This window comes from Mustela lutreola, chromosome 4, assembly GCF_030435805.1.
Source record: "Mustela lutreola isolate mMusLut2 chromosome 4, mMusLut2.pri, whole genome shotgun sequence".
Classification (NCBI taxonomy): Eukaryota; Metazoa; Chordata; class Mammalia; order Carnivora; family Mustelidae; genus Mustela; species Mustela lutreola.
Window position 1 is genome coordinate 78773265 of NC_081293.1, and position 19612 is coordinate 78792876.

At 45.9% G+C, this 19612-nt stretch overlaps 1 protein-coding gene across 1 annotated transcript in view; it reads left to right on the forward strand.

Annotated features, from left to right (window-relative positions):
- The window catches only part of LOC131829004 (contactin-associated protein-like 3), a 181847-nt gene that overhangs the window by 113145 nt on the left and 49090 nt on the right, over positions 1-19612 (forward strand). Inside the window, exons 13-14 of the mRNA XM_059170309.1 lie at positions 11082-11282; positions 14493-14649. Coding sequence (XP_059026292.1) covers positions 11082-11282; positions 14493-14649 — 358 coding nt within the window. The remainder of the gene's footprint in view (positions 1-11081; positions 11283-14492; positions 14650-19612) is intronic.

Sequence of the window (19612 nt, forward strand, 5' to 3'; positions counted from 1 at the left end):
TTTTGATGATCTGTCATTGCTGCTGTCTTTTCAGAGTGAGCCCACTAGCAGAGGGGAGAGTAGTTATGGTCAAAGTGCAGAGAGAAAGCAAGAACAGATCTCAGGTTTTGATTTTGGGTAACACAAGAAACTATCTGATGACATATAAGCCAGGGTTTTGTTTGCTATTTTTTATCCTCAAGGCAAGAAGAAGCCTCTGAAAGGTAAAATCTCTTGGCCAATTTATATAAGAGGAAGGCCTCACAGACTGTCTCCTGAGGATGCGAATCACTTTTCTCCCAGGCATGACTCCAAGGAATGTCCAAGTAATGTCCCACACTGAAGAGTTGAAAAGGCAGTGCCCCAAAACATGGAGCTCCTGTGTTCTCGGTACCCACTCTGCACTGGGCTCAGCGGTAACCACAGCAGAGAGCGGAGGAGAACACTCCCCGCCCCTGGTGTGTGGTAGGCAGGTCGGTGTGCAGAACCAGAGCCCTGAGAGCTGCTGCTGGAGCAGGTGGCTGGTGCGTGGCAGCAGGTGCTGTGACACTGTATATGGTGGAGACGGGGCGCACAGACCATGGATGGGGGAAGGTGTCACAATTTTAAATAGACCCATCCAGGGAAGCACTCACTTTGAAAGTTAGGTTTGCTTCCAGAAAACCTGAGCAAGCCTTCAAGCAGAGGGAGTGTGCTCCTGGGATCCTAATGTGTTGGACAAACACTTGTTGGGGGGGGGGGGCGGACCCGAGGGGGACCCTCAAGTCACGCCGCTGGAAAGTGACAGGTGCAGGGCTCCACTGGCAGAGTAGTTGGGGCCTTTGGACACCAGGCTGTGCCCAGCAGGAGCAAGGAGACCCGTTAGTGGGGATGGGGTGGAGCAGGTAGGAATGGAGGAGGGGAGGGAGTGGGGGGCGAACCCATGGACCGAATGTGGCTGGAGGAAGACAGGCATCTGGAATGTCCTCCATGTTTGCATCTGAGCCCTGGAAGGATGGTACAGGTATTAGCAGCAGAGAAGAGGCAGGTCTGCAGAGGAAAGCAGGATTCCCACAGTGAATACCTGAGGTTGTGTTGCCAGCTGTGCGAATAGTTAATGGGGACCTGTCGGTCATAAAAACAAATGTAATGTGTCATCTGAAAGCCTGCTGGGTAGTTAGAATCTCCTTGGCAATATGAACTTCTAAAAATATATTTTGGAGAGTGACTTTACACATTAATTGAACAGACCAGCAGGCTCTCCTTTGCTTTGAGGTGGCTGGTGGATGCTGTCCAGCATCCCACAGCAACATGGGACATCTCTGGGTCCCCACACCCTTGTCCACTGTCCACAGAAGGGCAGCTCTGCTCTCAGCAGGATCAGGTTCTGCAGCAGCATCCCAGGAAAAGCTGTGTTTTTATGATGTTCCCTGAGATTTTCTGATGTACATACAGATCCAGAAGCTGTGGCCACAGGGCTTGGATCTTTGGTTTCATTGGCACAGCCTGCCCTGTGTCCACCAAAATTAAAATGGAAAGAGGGAAAAAGGCATCACAGAAAGGAGAAATAGAGCCAACGCAGCTGTAAAATTCTGGTGCTGCTGTTCATTTCTTGGTCCAGGCCATGGTTCTGTTGTTCCGTTTGTAAAATTGGCTGTGGTGGAATTTAATGACCACCACATCCACAAAGGCAGCATAATCGCTCACATGCATTAAGATAATATTGAAGGCATGGATTTTATAAATTAAACATCTTCCAAACCCTCTAACTTGATCTTGGAAAGTCTTAGAGCTTAAAAGCATGCGTGTGCGTGTCTGTGTGTATAGGAATTCATGAACGTTAGGGGTAATGATTTAATGGTTGATATTACTATATGTTTTTATTATCAGATAACACTTAACAACCATGTATGCCTTCCTATTACTTTGAAAATGACCAAGCAAAGTACAGATCATTATGTCACAAAGACCTTTTTGGTAATTAAGTTTTTAGAAAAGTTTCTAGCTACTTTTCATAAAAGAAAACCCCTAAAGTTAGTATATTCTTATTCTAAGTGATGAATAAATGTTATCAAGTTCCATGAGTTAGGGTTGAGCTGGAGCATGGAACATGCACGTGTGCACACACAAGTACACGCATGTGTGCATATGCATGCGTGTGCACACATACACACGCAGATATACATCCTGCTTTGTTAGAAATACTATGGAGAGGATTTCAAAATAATGTTAAATGCCAAGGGTTTTTATGAAACTCAAAACCATAAGGAAAGTGCCGTGCTAAGATGACAAATGTTTCCAGAAGCTATACTGTGAAGTTTTTCATCAAAAGTTTAAAACAATCCAAGGTGATCCAGGAAGGACCCAGAGTTACAGTCCCATGAGGTCCCCCAAGAGACCTCGTGCAACGGTGGAAGAACTAAGATCCTGGCCTCCTTCTTCTGGGAGGGAAATATTTCCGCTGCAAGATCACCTTCTCCATGAAGCTACCATACCCATGGACAATGAAGTATTCTTTAATTATTATAAACAAATACTCACACTTGGAGAAACATGCAAAAACCAAAATTCTAAAGCAGTGGCTACAAGTATATACTTGGTAACAGCCTTCCAAACTCTGGTGCCAGAATATACTCTAAATATACTCTGTATAAATTTTAATATCTTTAGTATAAAAGAAACCAAATCAAACAAACAAAAGGCTGTTTTGAAGGGGCTGTTTATGCAATTTGTTAACAGATCGATCCCCTTCCTATGCAGAAGAGACAGAATCTAACTTTGTTGATGGCAGGATAAGAAACGTGAGCTCGATGGCTCTGCCTGCGGGAACAGTGGGGCCATCTGTGCCCCCAGAAACCCCCTGCAGTTGTTCTCTGATGTGTCCCTAGTTGTGCTCCAAACACTGGTTCCCAGACACGGCACTGTGGGCACACTTGTCTCAGGGAGGAGATGGCATGAAGTCAGAGCTATGACTCCGCGTCAGATTCATAAGAGTCGGCAGAGGCTCGAGGAAAATGCCGAGGACATGGTCAGCTGCACACCTGCCCATTGCCCTGCTTCGATCCTGATTCATTGACTCAGTGTGTCAGTGACCCAGCACTTACCATGGACTCTGTCATACTTGTGCTAACTGAGCCACCATGTTTCTTTCTTTTTTTTTTTTTTAAGATTTTTTTTTTTTTAAGATTTTATTTATTTGACAGAGATCACAAGCAGGCAGAGAGGCAGGCAGAGAGAGAGGAGGAAGCAGGCTCCCTGCTGAGCAGAAAGCCCGATGCGGGCCTCGATCCCAGGACCCTGAGATCATGACCTGAGCCAAAGGCAGAGGCTTAACCCACTGAGCCACCCAGGCGCCCAGCCACCGTATTTCTTAAACAACCTCCTTTTTCCCATGACAGAAATTGCGAGTGGCCTCCAGCCAGTGTCATGGTAGAACAGAGGACAGCCAGTCAGATGCTTTACATACTCTCCCATTAATTTCAAAAGGAAATTCTCTATGGAATGGGCACCTGTCAAGGCATCCTGCTGTGCTTTTTATGTTTGTGGATTTGTATGGATTTTCTGTTTCTTTTGCCTCTGTCTTCCTGCAACAGCTTCTGTCTCAGCCCAGTCAAACACTTCCCTTTCCAGTCAGATGTTCAATTCAGGTGTTTGGTCACTCATCCTCACCCCTGACCACTGTGCTGTGGGCTTCCAGGGGCTACACCGCGTTTGAGTAAGAAGAGGTATGAACATCTCTCATTGACCTTCAGACTAGGGAGGGGGACAGATGTAATTCAGCTCACTGAACATATTATGACTATTATATGTTGCATTTGCTATTTTAAATATAGGCATACCTCATTTTATTGCATTTTGCTTTATTGAACTTGGATTCAGATCAAAGGAATTTGCTTTTTTTTTTTTTTTTTTAAACAATTTGTAAGTTTATGGCAGCCCTGGGTGAAACAAGTCTACCAGCCCCATTTTCCAACAGCACCTGCACACTTGGCATCTCTGTGGCACATTTTGGTAACACTTAATATATTTCTAACTTTTTTGTTGCCATAATATTTGTTATGATGATCTCTGACCAGTGATCTTTACTATTAGGGTTGTTTTCAGGCACCATGAACTATGTGCATCCAAGACCATGAACTTCATTGGTAAATGGCTCTACCAATTGGCCATTTCCTCACGTAGGTCCCTCTCTGTCCTTGGGCTCCCTATTCCCAAGACACAGCAATATTGAATTTAAGCCAATTAATAGCCCTACAGTAGTCTCTACGTGTTCAACTGGAAGGAGAAGCTGCATGCCTCCTGCTATCAACCAAAGGCTAGACATGACATGACTAAAGCTCAGTGAGGAAGGCATGTTGAAAGCTGAGGCCTCTGATACTGGTTAGCCAAGTCGTGAATTGAAGGAAAAGCTCCTGAAGGAAATTAAAAGTGCTACTTCAGTGAACACATGAACTATAGGAAAGTGAAACAGCTTTATTGCTGATACAGAGAATATTTAGTGAATAAGAGGTCCAGCCAGCCACGACATTCTCCTCAGCCAAAGCGGAAGGCCCTGACTCTCTCCGGTTCTCTGCAGGCAGAGAGAAGGGAGGAAGCTGCAGAGCGAAGCCTGAAATAAGCAGAGATCTGGGCTTGAGGTTTCAGGAAGGAGGCCACATCCGTGGCACGAAAACGCAAGGCGAAGCAACACACACTGCTGTGGGAGCTGCACCAAGTGACCAAAAGATCCAGAAAGTCAGGAAGATTGAGATTGTTCCCGAAGGTGGCTGCACTGAGCAGCAGATTTTCAGGGTGGATGTGAGAGTATGCCACGGGAAGAAGGTGCCATCGAGGACTTCCCTGGCTAGACAGGAGAAGTCAGTGTTGCCTTCATAGCTTCCACGGACAGGCTAATCATCTGGTCAGGGCCAGTGCAACAGGTGACTTTTAACGTGTAGCAGGTGCTGATTTATCATTTCTCCAATCCTAGGGCCCTTAGGAATCGTGGCAAATCTCCTCTACCTGTGCTCTCTGAATGGAACAGAAGAACCTAGAGGATAGGACATCTGTTCACAGCATGGTGTAGAGTGTTTTAAGCCCATTGTTGAGACCCGCCTAAGGAAAAAAGAAAAAAGATTCCTTTCACATTATCATTACTTACCGACTGTGCACCTGATCACCCCAGAGTTCTGATGGAGTCGGACAGTGAGATTTACGTTGTTTTCATGTCTGCTAACACAACATCCGGTCTGCAGCCCATGGATCAAGGAGTCATTTCAGCTGGCAGGTCGTCGTCATTAAGAAATAACATTTCCAAAAGAAATAAAAATAAAAATAAAATAACATTTCCTAAGGGTATAGCTGCCCTGGATAGTGATTCCTCGGGTGGATCTGGGCAAGGTCAATTGAAAATCTTCTGGGAAAGATTCACTGTCCTAGATGCCATGGAGAGCATTCATGATTCATGGAGAGATATCAACATATCAGCATTATTAGGAATTTGGAAGAAGTAGTTTCCAGTATTCGTGGATGACTTTGAGGGGTTCATGATTTCAGAGGAAGAGGTCACTACAGGAGTAGTGGAGATAGCAAGAGAGCCTGAATTAAAAGTGGAGCCTGAGGACAAGATAGACCCACTGCAGGATACAGCTTGGACAGATGAAAAGTTGCTACTGACGAATGAGCAGAGAAAGTGGTTTGTGGAGGTGGGATCTACTCCCAGTGAAGGTGCTTAACAGAACAAAGGGTTTATAATATTGCATCAGCTTAGTTGACAGTTTGGAAGAAATTCTACTGTGGGTAAAATGTGACCAGACGGCATCCCACACTATAGAGACATCACTCAGGAGAGGAGGAGTCAGTCTTGCTGCAGACGTCACCGTTGTCTTGTTTTCAGAAGTGGCCACGGCCACCCTGACCTTCGGCACCACCATGCTGATCAGTCAGCAGTGCCAACAGCAAGGCAAGGCTCTCCAGCAGCAAAGATCACGGGTCGCTGAGGGGGCCGACGATGGCTGGCATTTGTTCAGCAAGAGGCACTCTTGATTGAGGTATGTACGTTTGTTAGAGATCATGTCATTGCACACTTCATACTGACTCCAGGAGGGTGAAGAGGTGACCTGTACATGCAGTGGAAACCAAAATGTTCATCTGACTCGCTGTCTTGTGGTATATGCATTATTCAGGTGGTCTGGACCGGGGCCTGCGTATCTCTGATGTACGCCTGTAGATAGGGACACTTGCTGGGAATTTGTAAAAAATAAAATAAAGTAAAACAAAAAGGCTCTGCCTGTGAACACACACACAGCTGCTGAGGAATATATTTTTCTCTGCTTGGGAAGAGTTGTGATTTTGTTGTTCTCTGCTTTGCCTTTGAAAACTGAGATGGACAGTAAGCATGGCATCATCATGTCACGTGTGGCAAGTTTTGCTTGAAAATAGCATATCTTCCAGAAAATTCTATAACGCTGAAATGTTAGAATTTGCAAGGGAAAAAAAAAAAAAAAGAGAGAGAGAAAATCTGCTCTTTGATGATGGTCATGCACCACAACCCTGCATCTCTTTTTTATGGGCTTTTGTGTGGAAGGAATCCTTCCTGCTCCCAGAGAGGGGACATCATTCTGGCTGATCTCCTGCAGCTTCTAAAGGGAGTTTCCAAAGTAGGCGCACCCAGCGTGTGTGGGAACACACAACTTCTGGAGCAGGTCATGTCCCTACTCCCAAGGGAGTGGAAAGATGTGGGTTTTGGGAAAGTTCATCTTCCCGCTCTCATCAGCACGGTCCTGCCTGTGGATGGACAGGAAGATGGTCTCAACAAGTAGTAAGAGCCCAGCCCTCAGATGGCGGCTCGGCCAGCAGTGTGCCTGGTTAATGGCCTTTGAAGACGGCCAGACCCATGGTTTTCAGTCTTTTGATGTCACCTGGTTCACTCTCCCCATTTACCAAATGTGGCATTGAAGGCTTAGAGAATTTTTTGATGATTCCAAGAGCACCAATTAGAGCCCATATTCTCCCATTGACCGTGACACAGTGCTCCATCCGTATCTAATTTTCTAAGTGTCTACACAGGGTTCTCTCCGAGGAAACTGCTCTCTTGCTGTGTGGCAGGCTGAAACGCAGGGGGCGACACTAATGACATTTCATGGTACTGAGCACATGGGAGGTTGTGGGGGTGGGGGCCCATGTCCCTCCATGTTAAACAGCAGGGTCCACACTAATGACTGAGCAGACACATAAATCTACACTTAGTGTGACCTGTTAAGTGACAAGATGACCCTCTGAAACCCCAGGAGAAGAAGACCGTGAAGTGGCTGCACTTCTTGGGGGTGTCTAGTTGTGTCTCAGAGCATTGTCTTGTGTGGAAAATATTAAAGTAAATCATGGAAAGCTTAAGGCCTCCAAACTCTGACAAGAACAGCAGTCCTTGTAAGGGCCCTAATGCAAATATTGATCCGGAGAGACCCAAAGGGGTGGGGCTGAGACAGGACGGCCTCTGGGTCTCTCCCAGGATCTAGGGGCTGCCTGCTTTGAGGAGCCATACCTCTCCTTGGTGAAACACAAGCATCTGATCCTCCTGGGCTCTGGCACATGGACAACATGGCAGGGCTGGTGCCACCTAGGTCTAGGGGAGGGGCAGATCAGAGCCACCAGTGTCTTCCCCACTGGATGTTCACAGCAGCTGCTTGGCCCTCCCAGATCAAAGCCCATGATCTGGTTCTGTTTTCCCTGGGAGTGTTTTCCTTTGAAATCCAGGATACAACCCAGGTGCTTGAGGCACTCTGGAAAGGTCATGGGCCTCAGTGCTTTTTGAGAACTTAAGCACCTCAGAAGGTCTGGTGACCACACTCCGTGGTGACGCGGCAGTTTCCTGAAGTTGGGTGAGTAGGTGTTCCCAGGCTTCCCTTCCATTTTCTATGCAGCAGGAGGATTGGGCTGTAAGACAGATGGGAGCCACCTGCCGTGGTATTTCCCTCTGGATCATGATGCTGCAGAGTCCTGAGAAGGGTTGGGGCTGTCCTGCCTAGAGCACAGTGTTCTCATCATCTTGGTGGCTCCAGGGATGCCTGCTAGTCTTCCCATCCCCTCTGTCATCCTGTGTCACTGTGAGTGCCCATCCTCTGCCGGTTCTTATTCTGCACGTGGGAGGCAATGGGTCCCATCGCCTTGCATGTTGCCTTCCTCCTCGTCTTTGAACTTGAGCATCCACTTCCCATCAGAAGAGATTCAGGCAACTGGCTTCGTTTCCAAAGAGGTGGTATTGGACCCAGTTTGGACTTCATTTCAGGCATCTGCCAGAGAGGGGTTTCTTGGTTCCCTTTCCTGGAGATCAATGTCCATCTTGTGAGGGACAGACCCACCCTCTAGACAGGCATTGGGGTTTTTCAAGTCTTTTTTCTTCTTTTCCTTTGGGGAGATGAAAACGAGCATAGCAGACCCACCTTGCTTTCACATTTCCCCGACCGTGGAAAATACACATCTGTTTCCTTTTCCCCATTCAACCACCTGTTTTTGCTTAAAAGATGCCTTGTATAGTTCAGAGATACAATCCACAGTGTACAAAGTGTTGCAAGTTGCCAAGTAGATATAATATGGCAAAATAAAAAGAAAAACTAGAGGTGTCATATGATATGGCGAGGCAGTGTTATTTTTTTTTTTATATCCTGCTTACCAAACCAAAGTGTCACATTAATGTAGGTTGGTTTGCCCAAGCGAACAGTGGGCCAGGAGCCCCAGTTAGCCTCCCTGCTCATGTGCAGATAAGAGGCTCCGCTGAGCTGGAGAACGTGATATGATGGGGCCTCATTCAACAGTTCGAAAGTCCTGTTTTTTTTTTTTAATTTATTTTTTTTCAGAAAAACAGTTTTTATTATTTTTGCACCACACCCAGTGCTCCATGCAATCAATCCGTGCCCTCTATAATACCCACCACCTGGTACCCCAACCTCTCACCCCTCCTGCCACTTCAAACCCCTTAGATTGTTTTTCAGAGTCCATAGTCTCTCATGATTTACCTCCCCTTCCAATTTGAAGGGCCATCTGTACCCCAATGTTTATAGCAGCAATGGCCATGGTCACCAAACTATGGAAAGAACCAAGATGCCCTTCAACGGACGAATGGATAACAAAAGTCCTGTTTTAAGTTTTCCCCATTACAGTTAATTTCCTCTGATTTCATTTGTGCTCCATACTATGGTGCGTAACAACGAAGTGTCTGGTTCCTTCAGTTCCTTGGTCTGTCTCCTCATCCTCGAGAGCTTCCGTCACATCACCTCTCCAGGGTGCCTTCCCAGCTACAGTCAGAAACCTATGAAAATCCCACGATGTGCTACATCAAGGAAACATAACAAGCCCTCGCTGGGGCCTTACAAGTGATATTTCTAGAAAGGACAAGCATTGAAATTTCTCTTTTTTTCAAAAGGCAGCTTTGAGATTCTGTTCATGCTTTCCCTTCTCTCCACTCAAGAAAGAGTTCTCTGATTACACTGTAACCATGCACAACCATGAGTCCGTCACACGGCCACCAGCCTGTGAGAGCTCCTCAGGCACAGCGTTTCTCTTTGTGCTGTAAGCCATGGACATAAATGACCCTCTGGCATTAGAACCCGTGAATCCCCAAGCCCAGCCCCTGGCTCCTCCATCAGTGCTCTCACCCCCTTTCATCTGGTGGAAGAACCCTGACTGTGAATTTGAGTAGGTAATTGCAAAAAATAACACCAGGTCCATTTAAGAAATTTTCCAGGAAAATTTTGAAGTGTAAAATGTCTGGTGAAAACATGATTAAAGGTGGGGGGGGAGAAAAACCTGTAGGATTCAAATTGCTATAGGAACACTCAGAGCCCCTTAAATGAGCAGAGAGAGGGGATGATATATGAAGTTTTTTCTCCGTGACTTACTGAATGACTACATTAGTCATGCTGATTCACAGTCTGCTCCTGTTCCTGCTGAATTTTGCATATTTGGCAGTGTTTTTCATAGGCTTTGAGCTAGGGCCCCTGGGTGTTCTCTGCTCTGGATCTCTGACTGTATTTGATGGGTCCCTGAGCACCAGTAGGGCTGTTAGGTTTTTCCTGGGGCAGGATGGGGAGGGGCTTGCGGGGAGGGCTCTGAGGGTTCCTGGTAACATTATTTTGATTTTTTAACCTTGTTTAGGTGTTAGCCATTAAAAGTAATAAGAATAAACCTCACATGACTGTTTCCAGCCCCTATAATTTGGAAATATGTCGACCAATCATGTCTGTACCCGATGCATGTTCCAGACGAAGTTTTATGAGACTTGATGCTATAAATGAAGTTGGGTTAGGACAATATGAAGCCAGATTTTGGCCCCTGAACCATGGCCCTTTTACACTGTGGGAGGAGCTAGGTTTTGGGGGAAGGTAGAAGATAGGGAGGTCTTTCTCTTCTGTTTTAAACACCGTGGAGTGCTCATCCATTGTTTTTAAATCTCTTTTAAAAATCCCTTTAAATCTCTTTAAAAATCTCTTTAATAATACGGGTAATCAGTGGAACAGAAACAGGTCAGAATTTGCCAGCAGACATTAGTGTGTCGTGTTCCTGACAGGAATGGTTATATTAGCGACTCCAGCAGGTGCCTCGTTTGGGGCTGGGCACTGAATGAGATGCTGACACACGATCAGTCAATTTTGTCAAAAATACTGATTTCCTATCACTTTGCATGGTCATATGAACTGCTTATTCCCTTCATGTGTCTCTTTATACATTTCTTTGATTACCAGAGGAAAAAATGCTAAGTCCAATGAAGAATAATATGTATATTAATATAAGGGTGTATATACACACACAGTAATAACTTAGCTTTCTCCTTACAGTAATGGAAAGACATAAATTAAGGGACAAAATGTTTTATTTATAACTTCGAATATTATAGCACAGAATTTTAAGAATTGGCCCCCTGACAATGTTGGCTGCATTCAGGGTAAGACGAATTCCAGTAAAGAGAGTCCCCATTCCTAACAGCTTAACAGTGTCCATTATGCTGACTCCAACATCAAAGAGACCTGATAGCTAGCTACAAACACTAAAACCCTAAATCAGATAAAAGAGGCTTCCGACTTTTACATTATGTTTAACTGCTCCAACCTAGTCACAGACCCTGTCTCCCTCCCAACCCCGTTTCTGCCCAGAGGACACCACCTGGACCTCGGTACAGCACAATGCCTCCCAGCTGGCCAAGGTCAAAAGTTTGAATGGAGAAAGCCCCCAGCCCGTGTTTTTCAAGTACACGGCCAGCCCGGACCAGCTCCAAGCTATCATGGATGGTGCGGACGACTGCCGACAGGAGCTGGTCCTGCACTGCAAGAAGTCGAGGCTTTCAGCTGGCCGTGGTGAGTAGTGGGAGTTCCTCGCCATCGCGGGCTGCTGTGCCTGCCGATGGCATGGGCCTGACCCAGGTGCCCATGTCGCAATCAGGACATCACAGTGATGCTTTTCCTTGGAGCGAAGAGCGAGGTCCGTATGTATGGCTCCTCGCTCAAAGTGGAGAACGAGCTGGGAAATCTCTTCCCGACTCAAGTGGGTGACAGATCAACGAAAGCCCCTCACAAGGCCATGGGATGCCGGGTGCTCAGCCACCATGAAGGGCGGCCACGTCTCTGAAATGTTCAGTCTTAGACAGATGGGGGACAGCATGCAGGCTTAGTTATCTGGAGATTTTTCATCACGGGCTGAGTGTGATTAGTCTCTCGGTCGTTATTAATAGGGAGCCTTGTCGGTGTCACGCAGCTCCTCTCACACAGCACACCAGCTAGCAGCTTATTCTTCATAGCGCTTCTGTTCTTGAAAATTCTATTTTTGGTTTTGTATTTTCTTCCTTTGAAATACCTCATTTTGTCAGAATGGTAGTCAGGGTCCTCTGAGCTCAGGGTCTGAGCCTGCCGTTCAGCAGCCCGGGGGTTCATCTCCTCAAGACTTTTGCGCTCAGACACTGACCTCACCAGGACTGAACTGCACAAGGTCGATGAAACACATGAAGCAAATGCTGTTCATTGGCCTCGCTCCAGCGTGTGGAAGGCGTAGTTAGTGCTGGGGGCTTAGTGCTTGTTGTGACTGGGTTCCCGCCAAACAGATCAGCGAGCTAAACCGGCTTGCTCCCAGGGGTGGAGAAAGCAGCCTCCTGGGGAGGAACTCAGGGCAGGTTGGGCTGCTGGAGCAGGGAAAGCGGCAAAGGCAGAGCGGCATAGATGCCAGCCGCTAGCAGGGTCGGAAATCAAAACCCCCTTGAATCTGGGAGCAAACTTGTGCATGTGGCATGTGGTCTGTGCCACAGCCCGGACATGCGGCCCGGGTCAGTAGAGAATCTCCCGCATGAAGGGCGGGCCTCCCCCTACCTGATTCGCAAGAGATTCCTCAGCTGTGCTCCCTCCCACAGCAGTAAATAACACAGCCACAGCCTCGACCAAACCGAGGCTTTAACTGGGGTTGGGGTGGAGATGGAATGAAGGCCTTCGTAACTACAAAGGCTGCACTTCCGTGGGCTGCTGCTGGAGAACTCGTACAAACCTCGTTTAGACGGACGCAGTCCAGCCCGTGATCCCAGCAGCCCTTCATTACGGTGCAGGTAAGGCCTAAACACTGTTGCCTGACACTTAAAAGGGTCGCACTGCTTCGCCGTGTGCCATCCAGGACTCTCATGGGTGCAAGGAGCCTTCCCTGGGAGCCCTCAGTGGAATGTCGCCATGGAAAACCACCTTAGGCAGCTGCCGCGTGTGGAGCAGCAAGTTTAAGAGTGTCATGGAGCAGACTGGGAACAAGAATGTCAGTCAGAATCAAGTTTTCCCCCCAAGAACTCCTGTGTTCAAATCTTCAGTTGTTATCAGGTCCCCGGGGTTTATTGTGAGAGGAGAGAAGGCGGAGCTGGGGCCTCAGTGTCGCAGGCCCTGGCTCCTGTGGTTTTCCTGGAGGGTTGCTGGGGAGCAATGGGCCTCAGCTCTTGTTAGGGTCCCGCGTCCTTTGCCTGCAGCGGCTGGTAGGTCTCTATCCTGCAGGTTTCAGGGGCTGCGGTTCTGGGGGCCTAAGAGGGAGCTTAAGGATGGCAAGTGCTGATTCCAGGAGACTGTTCAGTCTCCATGCTGTGAGCATTAAGGTCCCTGAGGATTGTGCTTGTGGCTGGAGCAGAGGACAGCCAGCCAGGGGCTCAGATGCTGGAGGTGTGGGGAGCCCTGTTCCCTTCCCTTCAGCCTCTTCTTCCTCTTCACCTTGTTCTTAATGATCCTTCTGCAAATTCTCTGGATTGCTCCAAGAAACCTTGAATGGAGCCAAATGCATTCTGTACCTTCAACAACACTTGCTGGCTCTTACTTGATAGAGTAAATGAGAGATTTGGATATAAACAAACGTGCATCTGTGGGCAATGATTTCTTTGTTCCTCCATCTATGAAAAGGATGTGGAATAATCCCATCTTTAAAATGGTGTTTTAAAAAATATCTGTTGAGTGGAAAAGATCTTCCACCCCCTACAGATAAGTTTCAACACACTGAGGGGGAAAAAACAAACGTTGCTGACATTGATTTCTTGGCACACATCTCACCCAGCGGTCCTGCGGTGGGCGGTAATGAGTGCAGCCCGTGTGCGTCCGCTGGGAGGCTGTGGACAGCAGGTGAAGACTCATCAAACAGGGAGCCAGAAGGAGCAGTTGTGGCTGTAAGTTAGGGAGAAGGTGGGATGTGTTCCAGATTCCCAGTGGGGGCCGGGTGGACAACCTGAGGGTCTGAGAGAGGAAGCATGCCGAAAATGACAGGCATCTTCTTGGGCAGCTGATGGAGGTCACTTCCATTTCTCCTGCTCTGTTTATGAGGCACTTTTCCCCTCCCCCCTCCCAAGGGCCCTGCTTCCCTGTCACCCTCACCCTGCACGTCTGTCCTGGGGCCTCAGCAGAGGACACAGCCCAGCAGAGCTGAGGTGGCTTCTGGGCCTGTTGGAGCATTTGAGCATTGAACTAGACTGGCCTCAGTTGTCCAGAGCCCAGGACCCACCTCAGGCATGAGGGAGGCTTGTCAGGCCATGTCTATGGTTTCCAGATACAAAGCCAACCTGTCAGTACAAGAAGCTCGTTCCTCCAGCAGACTCTGAAGACATGACAGGGGAGTACCAGTGTTTTCATCCAATAGATAAGAAATACATATTTTTCTCATATTACATCTTTCAGTGGCATTTTAGGCTCTCGAACAGCATTTGGATGCAGTGTACAAATTACTCTGGTTTTCGTTCATTCCTTTTTTTAAAATGACAGTTCTCTCAGTGTTGTGTCCAAATAAATGATGTCATTGGAGTCCTCAAGAGAAATGTGTAGATATCATGCCTGAATGAGTTAGGGACGACTTGCTCGTTTTCTAATAAAAGTAAAACATACAGTGAGAAAGTACGTCTAGATGTGGAAATATGTCTTAAATCTTTGGAAATCCTCTTAGAAAGGACCCTGTTGTGGAGTTAACCTCTGCTCATCTGTGTTTTAGACAGAGGGGAGTAAAGGACTGTGCTGGGGAGGCAGGCAGTGGGGGGCAAAGTAGGCGTCACCTTTCTCATACTTGTCTTTCAGATGGAACCCCAGTGAACTGGTGGGTTGGAAGAACCAATGAGACACACACTTACTGGGGAGGTTCTCTGCCTGGTGCTCAAAAATGTGCTTGTGGATTACAGGGGAACTGCCTTGATTCTCAGTATCACTGCAACTGCGATGCTGCCCGGAATGAATGGTGATTTCCATATAATTTCCCTGTGCAAACTGTAATTCTGTGTTGCTTAAACTGTGTAAGTTAGGCAGACATTGGACAAGACAGTTGTATAAAGAGAACAGATTAAAGTATTCCCTAGCCAGTTCAAGGTGTAAGCTTTGATGTGTACAGTGGAATTAATCTGAGGACTGAGGCATTAAGGTAGCTATTTCTGCTTACCTGTGAGTAACTAATCATGTCCACTTAATTTTTTTCCTAATAAGACAAGATATGAATACCAGATTAATGTTTCCCATTCACTGAAAGTACCATTATCAGAGTTCCTAGGGTTAAGTTTAACCCGATAGATATGACGACGGCCCCGTGGCCAGCCCCGGCATGCTTGCTCACCTCCCTCGCTGCCAGCTGCATTTTTAAATGGCCTCATAGGGAAAATCAAACAGGGTCTAGGGTGCATAAAAGGGGGTTATGAGACACAAACCTCTCCCTGTCGCTGGAGGTCTCAGAAGGCTTCCAAACCCAGAGGGAAGGTGGAAAGGGAGCGATCTTCCAGCTAACCCCCCAGGTAGCAAGAAATAACTCCCTGAAAACACACATCCACAGACCTTCCCTCACACAGATCCGGAATCCTTGGATTAAGTTAGTGTGTCCACAGGTCAGCAGTACCAATGGTTCATCGTAGAAGTACGTGACATTCTTGCTAGAGGCCCGCCCTCCCCAAGGATTCCCACAGTTAAAAATGCCACCAGGAGGAGTCAAGATGGCGGAGAAGTAGCAAGCTGAGACTGCTTCAGCTAGCCGGAGATCAGCTAGATAGCTTATCTAAAGATTGCAAACACCTGAAAATCCATCGGCAGATCGAAGAGAAGAAGAACAGCAATTCTGGAAACAGAAAAACAACCACTTTCTGAAAGGTAGGACCGGCGGAGAAGTGAATCCAAAGCGACGGGAAGATAGACCCCGGGGGGAGGGGCCGGCTCCCGGCAAGCGGCGGAGCAACCGCGCACAAAATCAGGACTTTTAAAAGTCTGTTCCGCGGAGGGACATCGCTCCAGAGGCTAAACCGGGGCGAAGCCCACGCGGGGTCAGCGTGGCCTCAGGTCCCGCAGGGTCACAGAAGGATCGGGGGTGTCTGAGTGTCGCAGAGCTTGCGGGTATTGGAACGGGAAAACCGGCTACAGAGACAGAGCCGACAGTAAGCTCGCAGCTCCGTGTTACCTTGAACCGGTCGCAGGCTCGGTGAGCTCGGAGCGCGGCCGGAGGTCAGGCAGACGGGAGTAACTGGGCGCTGTTCTCTGAGGGCGCACTGAGGAGTGGGGCCCTGGGCTCTCGGCTCCTCCGGGCCGGAGACCAGGAGGCCGCCATTTGTATTCCCGTCCTCTGGAACTCTACGGAAAGCGCTCAGGGAACAAAAGCTCCTGAAAGCAAACCCGAGCGGATTACTCACCCCGGCCCCGGGTAAGGGCGGTGTAATTCCGCCTGGGGCAAAGACACTTGAAAATCACTACAACAGGCCCCTCCCCCAGAAGATCAACAAGAAATCCAGCCTAGACCAAGCTCACCTACCAAGGAGTGCGGTTTCAATACCAAGGAGAGCAGCAGAATTCCAGAGGAGGAGAAAGCCAAGCACGGAACTCATGGCTTTTTTCCTGTGATTTTTTTTAGTCTTGCAGTTAATTTAATTTTTTCTTTTTCATTTTTTTTTTTTTTTTTCTCGCCTTCGGGTAAAATTTTTTTTTTTTTTTTAACTGTTACCTTTTTCTTTTTTAACGATTTTTTACTAGTTTATCTAATATATATATATATTTTTTTACATTTTTCTTAGGTGTTTTCTTTTTTAAAAAAAAATTCTTTTCTTTTTTTTTTTTTTTTTTTTTTTTTTTTTTTCTTTTTTCTTTCTTCCTTTTTGAACCTCTTTTTATCCCCTTTCTCCCCACTCACGATTTTGGATCTCTTCTAATTTGGCTAAAGCATATTTTCCTGGGGTTGTTGCCACCCTTTTAGTATTTTACTTGCCCCTTCATTTACTCTTATCTGGACAAAATGACAAGACGTAAAAATTCACCACAAAAAAAAGAACAAGAGGCAGTACCGAAGGCTAGGGACCTAATCAATACAGACATCGGTAATATGTCAGATCTAGAGTTCAGAATGACAATTCTCAAGGTTCTAGCCGGGCTCGAAAAAGGCATGGAAGATATTAGAGAAACCCTCTCGAGAGATATAAAAGCCCTTTCTGGAGAAATAAAAGAACTAAAATCTAACCAAGTTGAAATCAAAAAAGCTATTAATGAGGTGCAATCAAAAATGGAGGCTCTCACTGCTAGGATAAATGAGGCAGAAGAAAGAATTAGTGATATAGAAGACCAAATGACAGAGAATAAAGAAGCTGATCAAAAGAGGGACAAACAGCTACTGGACCACGAGGGGAGAATTCGAGAAATAAGTGACACCATAAGACGAAACAACATTAGAATAATTGGGATTCCAGAAGAAGAAGAAAGTGAGAGGGGAGCAGAAGGTATACTGGAGAGAATTATTGGGGAGAATTTCCCCAATATGGCAAAGGGAACGAGCATCAAAATTCAGGAGGTTCAGAGAATGCCCCTCAAAATAAATAAGAATAGGCCCACACCCCGTCACATAATAGTAAAATTTACAAGTCTCAATGACAAAGAGAAAATCCTGAAAGCAGCCCGGGAAAAGAAGTCTGTAACATACAATGGTAAAAATATTAGATTGGCAGCTGACTTATCCACAGAGACCTGGCAGGCCAGAAAGAGCTGGCATGATATTTTCAGAGCACTAAACGAGAAAAACATGCAGCCAAGAATACTATATCCAGCTAGGCTATCATTGAAAATAGAAGGAGAGATTAAAAGCTTCCAGGACAAACAACAACTGAAAGAATTTGCAAATACCAAACCAGCTCTACAGGAAATATTGAAAGGGGTCCTCTAAGCAAAGAGAGAGCCTACAAGTGGTAGATCAGAAAGGAACAGAGACCATATACAGTAACAGTCACCTTACAGGCAATACAATGGCACTAAATTCATATCTCTCAATAGTTACCCTGAATGTGAATGGGCTAAATGCCCCTGTCAAAAGACACAGGGTATCAGAATGGATAAAAAAACAAAACCCATCTATATGTTGCCTCCAAGAAACACATTTTAAGCCCGAAGACACCTCCAGATTTAAAGTGAGGGGGTGGAAAAGAATTTACCATGCTAATGGACATCAGAAGAAAGCAGGAGTGGCAATCCTTATATCAGATCAATTAGATTTTAAGCCAAAGACTGTAATAAGAGATGAGGAAGGACACTATATCATACTCAAAGGGTCTGTCCAACAAGAAGATTTAACAATTTTAAATATCTATGCCCCCAACGTGGGAGCAGCCAACTATATAAACCAATTAATAACAAAATCAAAGAAACACATAAACAACAATACAATAATAGTAGGGGACTTTAATATTCCCCTCACTGAAATGGACAGGTCATCCAAGCAAAAGATCAGCAAGGAAATAAAGGCCTTAAATGACACACTGGACCAGATGGACATCACAGATATATTCAGAATATTTCATCCCAAAGCAACAGAATACACATTCTTCTCTAGTGCACATGGTACATTCTCCAGAATAGATCACATCCTCGGTCCTAAATCAGGACTCAACCGGTATCAAAAGATTGGGATCATTCCCTGCATATTTTCAGACCACAATGCTCTAAAGCTAGAACTCAACCACAAAAGGAAGTTTGGAAAGAACCCAAATACATGGAGACTAAAGAGTATCCTTCTAAAGAATGAATGGGTCAACCGGGAAATTAAAGAAGAATTGAAAAAAATCATGGAAACAAATGATAATGAAAATACAACGGTTCAAAATCTGTGGGACACAACAAAGGCAGTCCTGAGAGGAAAATATATAGCGGTACAAGCCTTTCTCAAGAAACAAGAAAGGTCTCAGGTACACAACCTAACCCTACACCTAAAGGAGCTGGAGAAGGAACAAGAAAGAAACCCTAAGCCCAGCAGGAGAAGAGAAATCATAAAGATCAGAGCAGAAATCAATGAAATAGAAACCAAAAAAACAATAGAACAAATCAACGAAAGTAGGAGCTGGTTCTTTGAAAGAATTAATAAAATTGATAAACCCCTGGCCCGACTTATCAAAAAGAAAAGAGAAAGGACCCAAATAAATAAAATCATGAATGAAAGAGGAGAGATCACAACTAACACCAAGGAAATACAAATTATTATAAGAACATACTATGAGCAACTCTACGGCAATAAATTTGACAATCTGGAAGAAATGGATGCATTCCTAGAAACATATAAACTACCACAACTGAACCATGAAGAAATAGAAAGCCTGAACAGACCCATAACCAGTAAGGAGATTGAAACAGTCATTAAAAATCTCCAAACAAACAAAAGCCCAGGGCCAGACGGCTTCCCGGGGGAATTCTACCAAACATTTAAAGAAGAACTAATTCCTATTCTCCTGAAACTGTTCCAAAAAATAGAAATGGAAGGAAAACTTCCAAACTCATTTTATGAGGCCAGCATCACCTTGATCCCAAAACCAGACAAGGATCCCACCAAAAAAGAGAGCTATAGACCGATATCCTTGATGAACACAGATGCGAAAATACTCAACAAAATACTAGCCAATCGGATTCAACAGTACATTAAAAAGATTATTCACCACGACCAAGTGGGATTTATTCCAGGGCTGCAAGGTTGGTTCAACATCCGCAAATCAGTCAATGTGATACAACACATCAATAAAAGTAAGAACAAGAACCATATGATACTCTCAATAGATGCTGAAAAAGCATTTGACAAAGTACAACATCCCTTCCTGATCAAAACTCTTCAAAGTGTAGGGATAGAGGGCACATACCTCAATATCATCAAAGCCATCTATGAAAAACCCACCGCAAATATCATTCTCAATGGAGAAAAACTGAAA